General features: G+C 61.9%; 1 protein-coding gene across 2 annotated transcripts; it reads right to left on the bottom strand.

The window, feature by feature from the left end:
• Nucleotides 1–2,920: 2,920 nt before the first annotated feature.
• Nucleotides 2,921–10,803, bottom strand: STXBP2 (syntaxin binding protein 2). 2 transcript variants are annotated; one of them, XR_014312348.1, is made up of 19 exons: nt 10,628–10,802; nt 9,372–9,421; nt 9,032–9,113; nt 8,635–8,711; nt 8,385–8,463; nt 8,200–8,303; nt 7,713–7,861; nt 7,435–7,519; nt 7,214–7,344; nt 7,019–7,126; nt 6,667–6,724; nt 6,455–6,520; nt 6,294–6,374; nt 5,772–5,910; nt 5,190–5,299; nt 4,238–4,671; nt 3,611–3,696; nt 3,334–3,491; nt 2,921–3,054 (listed from the first exon to the last, which is right to left on the bottom strand). XR_014312348.1 is itself a non-coding variant. In XM_082733046.1 (19 exons), exons 1-19 carry the CDS (start codon nt 10,662–10,664, stop codon nt 2,969–2,971), a joined length of 1,782 nt encoding a protein of 593 aa, XP_082589172.1. In that variant the 5' UTR covers nt 10,665–10,803; the 3' UTR covers nt 2,921–2,968. The 2 variants fall into 2 exon arrangements, 1 of the variants encoding a protein (XP_082589172.1); XM_082733046.1 differs by having other exon boundaries at nt 4,238–4,333; nt 10,628–10,803.
• Between the last annotated feature and the right edge of the window lie 1,138 nt (nt 10,804–11,941).

Here is an 11,941-nt window from a genome sequence, read left to right as displayed (position 1 = left end):
AAAATGTATCAGGTTGTTACTTTCCAACTAGTTGCTGAGGGATAGGTTGTTTAAGAAGGATCCTAGCTAATCCCAGTGGAAGGATTAATACACTTGGAAATAATCTTCAGGAGAGAATGGGTCCAGGCATGGAGACGTGATGGCTGCTGACACTTTTAGGTGGAGACCTGGTGGGAACTGGGGGACGTCTGCCCCACTCCCACCAATCCACAGATGAACTATAGCACCTGACCTTATGGAGCCCCTGAAGATGTAAAGCGAGGTGCCCAGCCTCCCCAGTGAGAGACTCTTCTGACCTACAGCAGAACCTGGTTCGGGTAGTGCTAGCCACCCCATGATCAGAGGAAACAGCACGGTGAGGATCGTGGGAACAGATGCTAAGAACAAGTTATACCGGGTCACAAAGAAGCAGCCAGCCACATCCAGAAGGAAGAGAACCCCGAAGAGCCCCAAAGAACACACACCAAGTCGGGATAGATGTCCTCAGGAAATAAAGAATGGTGACTTTTGAGCTAAAACCGGAAGGAGGGAGCATATGAAGATCTGCGGGGAAAAGCACTGTAGGCAACGAGAACAGCAGGTGCAAAGGTCCTGTGGCTGGAACGGAGTGGTGTGTTTGACAGATGGAAGTTGTGGCTGAGGGAGCCAGCGGGGAATGGACTTGAAGAGGGACTTTGTGAAACACAGAGAGAGGGAGGTTGGATTTCGTTCTCATAGGAGGGTTTTGACAAGTCTCAGTAATGCCTGCGGAGGGATTGGCTGATGCTTCACGTCCACAAGGGTCCATGAATTTTTGTTGAATCAAACTGTCCTTAAGTCGGAGACGCTACGACACCTCCTCGGCATAAAGGGCAGAGGCTGAGGCGGCGGGAGCAGGGGAGTTTTGTTGCAGCAGAGAAGCTCGGAGTCACCGCTGACCCACTTACCGTTTCCAGTTAGGGTTACCCCAGCTCCAGGTAAGGACATGAAAGAGCCAAGATCCCGGAAAAATGGGGGCACAGCGCCCCCTGGTGCTCAGAGCGTTTATCTACCTCAGCGGGCCCCGGGCAGGGGTGGGACAGAGCGGGGAGACCGCGGCTTCGCGGGGAGGCGAGTTTCACAGTCGGACTTTGAAACCACCTCCTTCTAGTTAAATGGCTTCTTTGCGGAGGCCGGACGGGGAGCCCCGCATCCAGCGCGGGCGTCCCACGGGTCGGGGGTCGGGGGTCGACCCCCCCCCCCCGCCTCCTCGACGACCTCGCACATCCAGCCTTCTGCTCTGGTGGGAGTTTCGCGTGTATTCTAGAAGTAGACTGAGTCCGAGGGTTTAGCCCTTTTCGAAGGCCCCGCCTGCAAACAAGTTTTTAGAGTTCCCTGAATTCGGAAAAGGAGCGGTGACTTCAATCGGGGCCACGTCTTCCATGGCCGGTGAGGAAGCGTCCTCTCCCCGCCCAAGCCCTCCCGGTCCCGGCCTTGGATGGTCACATCCCCCAAGGCGACCAAATGGGAATAAGTAGCGCTCCACGGGGCGGGGAGGGAGGCGCTATCCCCGGTGCCCCTCCCCCGGCACCCCTTCGGGCAGTACCTCTTCGCCAGCGTTAAACGTGGGCCCCGCCGGCCCTTGCTCAGATCCCTTCTGTAGTTGCCCCACTGCGCCAGATGCCCACCTGGGCCCTCCAGGCGCTCTGGGGCTCTCAGATCTTACTGTTCTTCAAGGTCATTGTCACTCCTCTCTCTTACCTTGGCTTCCACTGTGCCCTCCCGCCTTCCCTGACTCCTCTTTTCATTACCAACTCAAACTTCCCCTCCTCCAGGAAGCCTTCCTTGACTGCCCCCAGACTAGATAGATGACGGTACCCCTCTGGGCTCCCACAGCCCCCTCCGCTGCTGCCCACCTGGCTCCCTATCTGTGCCCCAGAGAGGGACAGTCCTCATGTCTCATTCACGCTGCGAGATTCCGATCTCCTTTCTAGCTGAGTGTTGCGGGTTGAACTGTATCCCCCGCTCCCCGAAATTCAGGTGGAAGTCCCAACCCCCAGCGCCTCAGAATGTGACCATATCGGGTGAGAATTTTTTTTTACAAGATAATTAAGTTAAAACTAGGTCATTAGGGTGGGCCTTACTCCAACATGGCTGGTGTCCTTCTAAGAGGGGATTAGGACACAGGCGTGCAGAGGGACAGCCGCAGGAGGACATGGGGAAAGAGGGCCTCCCGGCCTCCACTCCCCAGGGTGAGAGGAACAATCAAGCCACATACCTTGAGCTTGACCTTCCAGCCTCCAAAAGCCGTGGGAAAACACATCTCTGTTGTTGAAATCACCGGAATGCCGGCAGCCCCAGCACTCGCACATACCCAGTTTGGGGCCCCTGTGAACACCCTGGGGGTGGGGCGGAGGACGAGAAGGGGGAGCAGCGAGGCTCTGGGCTGGGTGGGAAGTGGGCGTGGCATGCTGTGCACCTGTCTTCACGCAAAAGCACACTCTGATCCCAGGAGCTGGAGAAGACCCCTGGCTGTCTGGCTCCAGAGCCCATCAAGACTGTTCCTGGAGTGGGGGTTGGGGGGGCGGTGGGAGGACAGGACACCCGTCCCTTCTGCTTGTCAGTACTAACAGGCCCATCACAGCAGCCAAGATGACTCAAGATGGAGGAACAGCGGCGGTCACGCCCTCACGCCATCAGCTTTCTGGCACGATCTCTACCTCATTCACAAAGAGGCCCGTGTTTTGGGTGGACAGAGAACCCAGGAAGCTGGCCAAGGCCTTACAGCTAGTCCCTCTCAGAGCCAGTGTTCAAACGAGGCCCAATTCTTAAGCTTCATCTCAGCTTAAGACGCCTTCTGGCAGGACAAGAGTGGGTCCTGAGGGACAGGTCAGGGAGCAGGGTCCACGGGAGGCGGGCCCAGGTCAGCTCCATCAGAAAGAAGGCGAGGTGGGCGCGGGAGGAGAGAAGGGAGGAGGAGTTTATTTCTCTGGGGATGGAGGGGGGCGGGTCAGGGCAAGGCAATGTCCTCCAGCTTCTGGTCCAGCGTCTTGAGGTCATCCAGGAAGCGTGTCGGGGTGAGAATGTGCGAGGAGCCTGGGCAGCGAGGGAGGGTTGGGGAGGTGGATCTAAGAAGTCTAGACTCCCTAGAAACATAGGAGTCCAGCCCCCAGGGGACCCCTTCCGTGGGAACCCAAGCCCCAGCCCCTCAGAAAGTCAGGAGTTTCCAGTCACTCACCCAGGGCTCCCCGACACAGGCCCTGCACAGGCTCCAGGGTTTGGGGACCCAACAGGGAGTCCCCTGCCAGCCCGACCCTCTAAAGCACGTAGGAGTCCAGCCCCGGCACCCAGGGTACCCCAGCCCTGGCTTCTCACCAATGAGGACCTCCCACTTGCCATCGGTGGCCCTGGTCACCTCGTAGGCGGCCCTCATCTCTGACATTGCCACGCCGCCCAGGACGTAGATGATGAGCCGCGGCCCGGCCCGCGTCTCCACACCGGCCTTGCTCTTGTGCCAGTGGCCGAAGCGGGCACTGTGCAGGGGGAGACGGGCACAGGTCAGTCCGGGCAGGAGACTCTCCCCCGCACGGCCACACCCCTCATCTCCATGGGCCTGGGCGTGGGGCAGGAGGCGGCCCCCGGGGGCCCTCACCTCACAGCAGCCTGGGAGCTGGATGTGGGGGCGGGGTCGGACACGAAGGGCCACAGCTTTCGGTCCAGCCGGTCCTCCACGGCATCCTGGGAGTCAGAGAGGGAGGCTCAGGACAGCCTCACAGCTTCAGGTGAGGACATCCGGGCTCCACGGGGGTGGGCGGGGCAAGGCTGCCGGGCCCCCAAGTGGGCAGAGGTGCCAGGGGCCAGAGGAACAGCGGGCCCAGGCCTGGTCCTTTTTGCCTGTTGCTCCTTTGGGCTCCCAGGACGGGTAGGGGCTGGTGGTGGGGAGGGTGAAGCGGGAACACGGGGCTTTCTCGGGGAGGGTGGGCAGCAGGGGGAAGAGGCCTGAGGGGGACCAAGGGGCCAGTGCTTGGACAGGAAGTGCGGCTCCCCTTTGAGCTGCCCCCCACCCCCGCTTTCCTAATTCCTCCGGTGTGGGCTTGGGGACCCCCCCAACAGCAGAGCAGATCGGATGCCGGGGGGATGCCCATAATGAGGGATTTTCCTTTAAGCCCTGAGGCTTAGCACTGTGACATGAAGAGGACTGAGCCACGGCCTAGACCTGGGCCCGACTTGCCATGGTTGGGGGGGGGGGCAGGGGGAGGTGGGGCCCCACCAGTGGTACCTCCATCACATCCTTGATGACTGGGGTCCAGCGGGACAGCTGATAGGTGGGCTCCAAGCGCTCCCTCCGCTCTAGCCGGCTTGAGGTGCCAGAGCCCTACAGGCGGGGCGCAGGGACGGGGGCGGGGCGGATGGGGGAGAAGGAGGTGGGTCACGGGCAGGACTGGGGACTCATCTGGCTAGAGGAGGGGCTGCAGAGAAAGATGGAGAAATGGAGCCGAGAAGCAGAGAGAGAGGGAAGAAGGTGAGAGAAGGAGAGAGGGTTGGGGGGGAGGGGGAGGGGGAGGGGGAGAGAACAGGGAATGAGAAGGAAAAAGAGATTCAGAGCCGGAGACTGACACCTGTGGCAAAGAGAGACGACAGACAGGTGGAGACAGAGGCTGAAAGGTGTGGAGAAACAGAGAAATGGGGAGGTGGGGGCAGGGTGACAGGGGGCTGGGAGAGAGATGAGCGACAGGTGAGGGCACAGGAGAGCCACCCCAGCAGTGGAGGCAGGGTCAGGGGAGGTGGGACACACGGGGCCAGAGAGAGACAGGAGAGGCTAAGCAGACAGCTGAGTACAAGAAGCTGCTGTGTGGGTGAGTTTGGGGTGGGGGCGTGCGGGGGGGGGGCGGTCCTCTGAGTCCTCCAGGAGCCCATGGTCGACCGTGTGCTGGTGACCCTGCTCTCCGTCCCCTGGGACTCCGGCCACACACCCCACACCGCACCACCAGCGGGACCACAGCTCTGGCTACACCTCACCCGTTTATCATGCAACCCATGGCTGGGGACAGCTGCGGCGCCCGCTGGTCCCCAGACCTGACCCTGCGCAGACCTCCCTGTCCTTCCAGCGCCCCCCCATGCTTTGGAGGCCCCGGGCTCCCAGGCCCCAGGCTCTGACTCCCAGGCACCGCCCCCCATGCTCACATTTGCCCTCCGCCCAGTCTGACCCTAATGGCCTGTGGCCGGCGTACCCCGGGGTTGGTGACCGTGCCCCCCAGCTGCTCCAGGTTCCGGATGAGGCTGCTGTGTGCCTGCACGTTGGCATGCTGGATCAGCTTGGCCAGGTTCTCCTCACTCACACCTGGAGGAGGAGGACAGGTGGGCTTCTAGGGATGGGACCCTCATGCGGGGGGCTGGCTCAGAGAGGGCAGGGAGACAAAGGTGGCCACGGGGTTCCTGGGTGAAAGGGTTTGAGGGTGGCGAGAGGAGGTCCCTAGACTGTGATGGGGGGGTCCTCAGGAGAGGATGCTAGAATTCTGGATGGGGATCCCAGAGGGGAGAGATGGGGGTCCCAAATGAGTTGATGGGGCCAAGTTTGAAGGAGTCAGGTTTGGGGGTCGCTATGTCAGTGGAGCCCTCATTTCAGTGAGCGTGCCCCCAGATCAGTGGCGGGGCTTCTCAGGGTTGAGGTGGGTGTATCTGTCGGGTCTAGTGTGCCTGTTGAGTGGGGACATCCCAAGGTCGGGAAAACTGTGGGGTTGAGAGATTCCCAGGACCACTGCAGACCCCTGTGAATGGAGGTCCCCGGAGGTCTTCCCAGGCCCCCAACCCACCGTTCCGTAGAAGGATGTACAGCAGCAGGACCCGAATCTTGTCATAGGCTGGCACCGCCGTATCCAGCAGCACCGGCACGATCAGCTTCATGGCATCCTTGATTTTCTCACCTTCTGCGTCTGAGCCCATGGCCAAGTCCTGCAGGGCAGGGGTCGGTGGGCTTCCAGAGCTGGGCCACCCCCAGAGTCCCAGGCAAGACCTTGGGGAGGGCCTTCTTCCTACTACCAGGTCTCTGAAGGTTTTATCCACAGGCCCCGCCCCTCTCAAGACCCCGACCTCTCCACAGGCCCGACCCCTTATCCGGTTCCTACCCCCTCTATGGACCCGCCCACCCATAGACGGCAACCTTGTCCCAGGACCGCCTCTCTCCCAGGGCGGAGCCCCATCACAGTCCCTATCACAGTTCTCCGGAAGCCCCGCCCCCTCACGGGCCACACCTCTCCAAGGCTCCTCCCCTGCAGACCCGCCCCCTCTACCGGCAGGTCTCTGAGGCCCCACTCCCGACCCAGGCCCGCCCCCACCTGCTCCACACCGCACAGCTTCTCCACGGGACCCTTGAAGTGCTTCATGCAGTCGTCGGCTAAATGCAGGTGCGTGGAATACTGCGGGGTGGGAGGAGGAAGTTGGGGGGTGACAGAAACTGAGTCCCAGTCCCCCACCCAGGTTCCCCGCCCAGGCTCACCTTGTTCAGCTCCTTCTGGTACTGTGGCATCTTTTTCAGGATGTGGGACAGGTCTTTGATGTTGGCCTGGGGACAGGGAGGCCGTGAGGCCTGGCCCTGCGTACCCGGATCCCACTCCGGGCTCGGCCACGGGACTGGGGCCCCGCCCCCACTCGATGGCGGCACAGGCCTCTCTGCCCCAGCTGCCCATCCAGACGCGCGCCCGCCCCTACCTTGTCCGTGGTCAGCCTCTTGCTCTCACAGAACGTCTTCAGAAGCTCCGTGACCCTCCTGGTGGTGAAGAGTGTGAAGAGTGAGCAGGGCTGGGTTGGGGACTGGCGCCAAGGCTGTAGTCTGACAGCAGTGTGTGCGGGGGATGTGGGGTGTCACACAGCCGGGACGCCGGAGCCAGGGGACACATGCGGCCCTGGACTAGGCCATGGGCAAGGCCACACTGAGGAGTTGGCTGAGGGGCGTGGCTTGCACGAGGGGGGGGCGCTCACCCAGGGCCAAAGACCATGCACTTGACCCACAGTGGGGGGTGGGGGAGGGGACGCGACTGGGGACACGGCGTGGCCCACGCACTTGGACACGTCAGCGATGTGCATGTGCCGCAGCTCCACCCACAGGTCATCGTCCTCGTCCAGCAGCACAGCCTTCTCCCGGGCCTCGCTCAGCCCCGTGGTCTCGTACCTGCGGGACACGGAGGGTCAGGGCAAGCAGCTGAGGAGGGACGTGGGAGCTGATGTGCCCGGGTTAGTGTCCCTGGGCTCTGCGTACTTGTACGTGTCCTGTTCGATGTTCAGCAGGTCATAGGCCATCGCCTGGAAGGTGAGTTCATGCAGCAGTGGGGACACGGGGTCCGCCCCCCGGTCCATGATGAGTAGCTGTGAGCGGGTTTTTTCAGGGCCCTGGGGGGACGGTGGGCAGGGATGAGGATCTTGACCCTGTCCTTCCTCAGTCGCAGCTTCAACCCCTCCTCCCCCCGCAGGCCCCCTTACCTCGCCCAGACTGGGATTGTCTGCCTTGAAGGCATTCAGCTTGGCCAGGACTGCGTGGGCCAGCTGCGCTGTGACCTCTGGGCCCCTGGGGGTGGGGTGGGCAGACATGGGGGCCTCAGGCTTGGGGCAGAAGAGGGCCAGGCCCACGCGGGAGGTCAAGGAAGGGGTTAGGGATGAGAGTTGGGCCCCGGGCGAAGACAAGGACTGGGGTCAAAAGTGAGGTTCAAGGCTGCAGGCAGGATGGGGTCAGGGCGGGGGTGGCCTGGGGGGGTCCCCACTTGCGGTAGCGGATGGCCGGGTACTCCTGCAGTGTGGCGCACAGTGTGGCGATCTGCTGGGCCAGTGCCTCGATCTGCCGGGCCCGCTCCCCCACCCGGAAGGGGCAGTAGAGGTTGTAGGTGCTGTGGGGAGCATCCAGGGAGAACACCTGGGGGGGCATAAGAGTCGGGGCTACTGCTCTGGGTGCAGCCCTGGCCTGCACACGGCCTCCAGCACCTGCAGCTCCCCGGGGCTTCCCCTGGGCTCTGGAACCTGCCTCGCCACCCAGGAGGCAGGCCAGGCTGCTTTCAACTGATGCCCACAGGAGGCGGAGAAACAGCCTGGGCCCCGCCCCCTCGGTGGAAAGAACTCGGCCCCTCTGTGTTGGCTGCTTTCCTTTCTGACCCGAAGGCCCCCTTCTTTACTGGATTCAGTGTCTTTCCGGGGGAACCCAGGCTGTTTGGTCACCGGCTCCCGCCCCCCACCCTGGACCAGCCTCGACCGTACCTGGGCCTCGTAGGGGAGGAAGGCCAGGTGGATCTCTTTCAGCGTCTTCACCACCTTGGCTAGACGGGAGCGGCCCAGCTCACTGAAAAGGGGCTCAGGGCAGGCTGGGGTGGCAAGAGAGGGCATGAGGCTAGAGTGGCCCCACGCCCCTGCCCCGCCCCCTGCCCCCTGCCTGTTTCACTCACTGTCAGTGAAGAAGATGTGTGCTGCTTTGTAGGTGAAGGTCGGAGTCCCCCGGAAGTCAGCAATCAGGGCCTGTACTGACTGGGGGGGCGGGGGGGGGGAGGTGGGCAGACCATTGTCCAAGCCTGGTCTTGCCCCTCCAAAGCCCTGCCCCAGCCTCCCAGCCATGGCCTGTCCCCCCCGACCATGTGCAGACATGCACAGAGGCATGCATCTACACACACACACACACACACTCATTCACACCGCCACCTTCTCCGTGGGGCTCAGCAAATAAATGGCCTCCAAACTAGGGATGGGTTCTCGCCGTTTGTTGATGTCTTCAACAACTAGCAGGAACAGAGAAAGGGCCGTATGTAGGTGGCACTGGGACTAGGGCTCATGGAGAATCTCAGAGTCGGAGAGTCGGACACTTGGGCAAGAGGGCTGGATGCCAGGGCAGGGGGAGTGGACGCCCTCGGCGCCTAAGGGGAGATACCCCCCTGTGGGGCGCATGGCTAAGGGTTACATGGCAGGGTTCAGCATGTTCAAGGTCACAGCCATGCCCCTCTAGGGGTCCTCCATAGAAAGTGACACATTCTGGGCATTAGGGGACCGACCCCATGCTCAGGTCCCATCTGGGCAGCATGGGGTGGGGGTGTCCACTCACTTGTAATGCCCTCAGCCAGGATGTCTGACATCTTGCAGCAGGAGGACAAGATGCGCATGCTTGGACGGTCCATGATGAGGACCTGCCCGGATGGATGGACAGAACGACTGATGGACTGAGGAGTGGCCAGGAGAGGTTCCAGCTGCCCCCGAGGTAGGGCTGGGGTGGCGGGCAGGACTGACGGCTTCAAGAGCTGGCTGGATGGGAGGACCCGACCGCAGCGTGCCGCACACCCCCACCCCCACCCCCTGGACTAGCGGCCAAACCAGGGAGTACTTATGGGTCCCACATTCAGGGCCTCCCACATGGGTCTGGACAAGGCATTCTGCCAACCCCATACCTTCCACTCCCCATCCTTTTTGACACTCCGAATGACTCCGCTCAGAATTTCTGCGGGAAAGGTAGAGCGGGCTCAGGATATTGGATTCGCTGGCCCCAACACGGCCCCCAGCCTTCTGGGTCTCCGGGCTGGGCCTCCGTCTTCAGTCCTGTTTACTTCTCTCATCAGTCTTGGGAGGGCACCCCTAGGGTCACCCCCAACTTACAGACAGGGAAACAGGTTCAGAGGACGGGTGACCAGCCTAAGCACCCTCAGCCCTAAATGGCTAAGTCCCTGGGGTTTAAGTAGTCACTCAATAACAAATATGCGTTAGATGAACGAGTAACTGAAAAGTTAGAGTACATGTACGGGTCCACCTCCCTCCAGAGCCCAGCTCTCAGCCTCGCCATCGCAGCCTTGAGTTCTCCTGGTGGGGGCCTCGAAGCCAGACCGCCCCCTCCCAACCTCCATCAGTTTCCTTGCAGGACCCCTGACTCCCTGCTCTGAAGCAGACCTAGCTTCTCCGCATTAACCTCGTGTAGGAGGCTCCGCTTTGGGCTGGGGTGCTAGGGGTTTGAGCCATAGTCTGCCCTGCCTTGCGGAGGGAGAAGCAGAAGGGACAGGGTAGCCCCGCCCGCCCAGAGTGTCATGTCCACTCTTATCAGGACCGCCAGGGCGGAAGGAGCAGGAAGGAGGTTCTGAGGCCGGAACTACTTGAGATGGGGGAAGGGGCGACCTCCACCCCTCTCCCAAAGAGCCCCGACCCACGCCGGAGACGCCCGAGTCCTCACGCTGCTTGAGGTTCGTGGGGACCCGGCAAGAAGGAAGGTGTCCCCCACCCCCCGGGCCTGGACATTGGCCTGACCACAACCCCCAAGCTCTCACACCACCTGGGGTAGTTGACCAGCGCACCCAGCCCGGGCCCCAGTCCAAGAGTCCAGGCCCCCCCCCCCCCCGGACTTTGCCAGGCTCGAAGACCCGGCAGTCGGGCGTCCAGCTGCGCCCTCTCCCCGCCCGCAGCCTAGGGGGTCCGGGCCTGCAAGCCCTGGCGCCTGCCTACGCCACCCCTAGCCCGATCCCCCTGGGTCCCGGGAGTCCAGTCTCCCAACTTTGTTTAGCTCCGGCACGGGAGAGCCGGGATGTCCAGCAGGACCGAGTCCCCGCCCGCCCCCTCGAGGATCAGGTGCTCAACGCCCAGCCGGGCCGCCAAATCCCCGCCGCCGGCGTCCCAGGGTTCGTGCACCCCCGGCCCCCGCTCCCCCAGAAGACGCACTCACTTTCCCCCACCACCGCCTTCAGCCCCGAGGGCGCCATCTTCCCCCAGGGGCGCCGCCACCGCTTCCGGGTCTGTCCCAAGGTGGGGGCGTGGCCCCGCGCGTCAGCCACCTGGACCCCGCCCCGCGGAGCTGGCCCCTCCCCCACCGGTCCTCGGAGAGGAACATCTGTCCCGTGCAGAGTGGGCGGGCGGATGTGTCCACGCAGACGGGTGCGGAGTCGCTGGAGGGGCGCCCCGACGACACGCGCAGACGTGAGCTCAGACACACCTTCCGTGCTTGCGTGCAGCGAGCAAGTGGGATCGCGGGGAAACAACGCTTTAATCTCTCCCAGACGCGGCTACCACCCTGCCAGAAGTTTCTCCACGGCTGACGGATGCTGCGTGCCCATCCGGGGCCGCGGGGCCATAAGCCCGTGACCCACTCACCTTCTGTTCCGCAGAGCGTAGCCGCGGGCTGGACAACATGTGATCAACTCACGAGAAAGCCTGGAGGGAGGGTTGAAGCTAAACCAGCACCCACTGTGTGCCAAGGACGTGTGCCGGATTCTCACTCCATCCCTGGAGAAGCCCTGACAGGGAGTGCGGTATAGACCATGAAACCGCGGCTCAGCGGGACCCTTGTCTAGGACCACAGGATGAATACGCCTGCTGGGATCTGAACCTGGACTCTGTCCGAGGGGGGCCGCTTGTCTTAGCCTTGCCCTCACGGGCTGATAATCACATCTCTCTGCTGATGAACCCGTGGGCTCAGCGGCATGCTCAACCCCTTGCACACTTACACACACACTCAATTCATACTTGACTCGAAAGTTCACGGCCTGCTCCTGCTGTGCCCCAGCAATGGCTGCCGCCTTGCCACACAGAGGGCATAGTCCAGCAGCACCCATCCAAAAGAGGTGCCGTATCTCGGGTGTGATGCCCGGATGTGAATGCAGAGTCCAGAACTGGTTCCTTCATTTGGCCATGTTTATTAAGAGTTGGTCTGGATGAGGCACCTGCATGACTCGGTCGGTTAAGCAGTCTGCCTTTGGCTCAGGTTATAATGCCAGGGTCCTGGGTTGGAGCCCCATGTCAGGCTCTCTGCTTAGCAGGGAGTCTGCGTCTCCCTCTGCCCTTCCCCTGTTCATGCTCTTTTGCTCTCAAATAAATAAATCTTAAAGAAAAAAAAAAAAGGTAATGAGTCTGGTGCTTGGCCCTTTGCCACTTACATGGGACAGGCAATTCACTAATTCAATTAGTGAATAAAAACTAGATCTGCCATGTGGCACTTAAGGTGAAGTGGAAGGGAAGAGAAAATGGTCAGTTCTGCTCTAAC

Source organism: Mustela nivalis (assembly GCF_964662115.1).
Source record: "Mustela nivalis genome assembly, chromosome: 1".
Classification (NCBI taxonomy): Eukaryota; Metazoa; Chordata; class Mammalia; order Carnivora; family Mustelidae; genus Mustela; species Mustela nivalis.
This window is presented reverse-complemented; position numbering and strand designations above follow the sequence as displayed.

Bases quoted from the DNA above. Each gene is read 5' to 3' on its own strand.
- STXBP2 (XM_082733046.1), bottom strand. From the start codon at position 10,664: ATGGCGCCCTCGGGGCTGAAGGCGGTGGTGGGGGAAA. The intron at 9,114-9,371 runs GTATGGGGTTGG...CCATCCGGGCAG, and splicing joins AAAAGGATGGGGAGTGGAAG to GTCCTCATCATGGACCGTCC. The intron at 8,464-8,634 runs GTGGCGGTGTGA...CCGCCCCCCCAG, and splicing joins TGCTGAGCCCCACGGAGAAG to TCAGTACAGGCCCTGATTGC.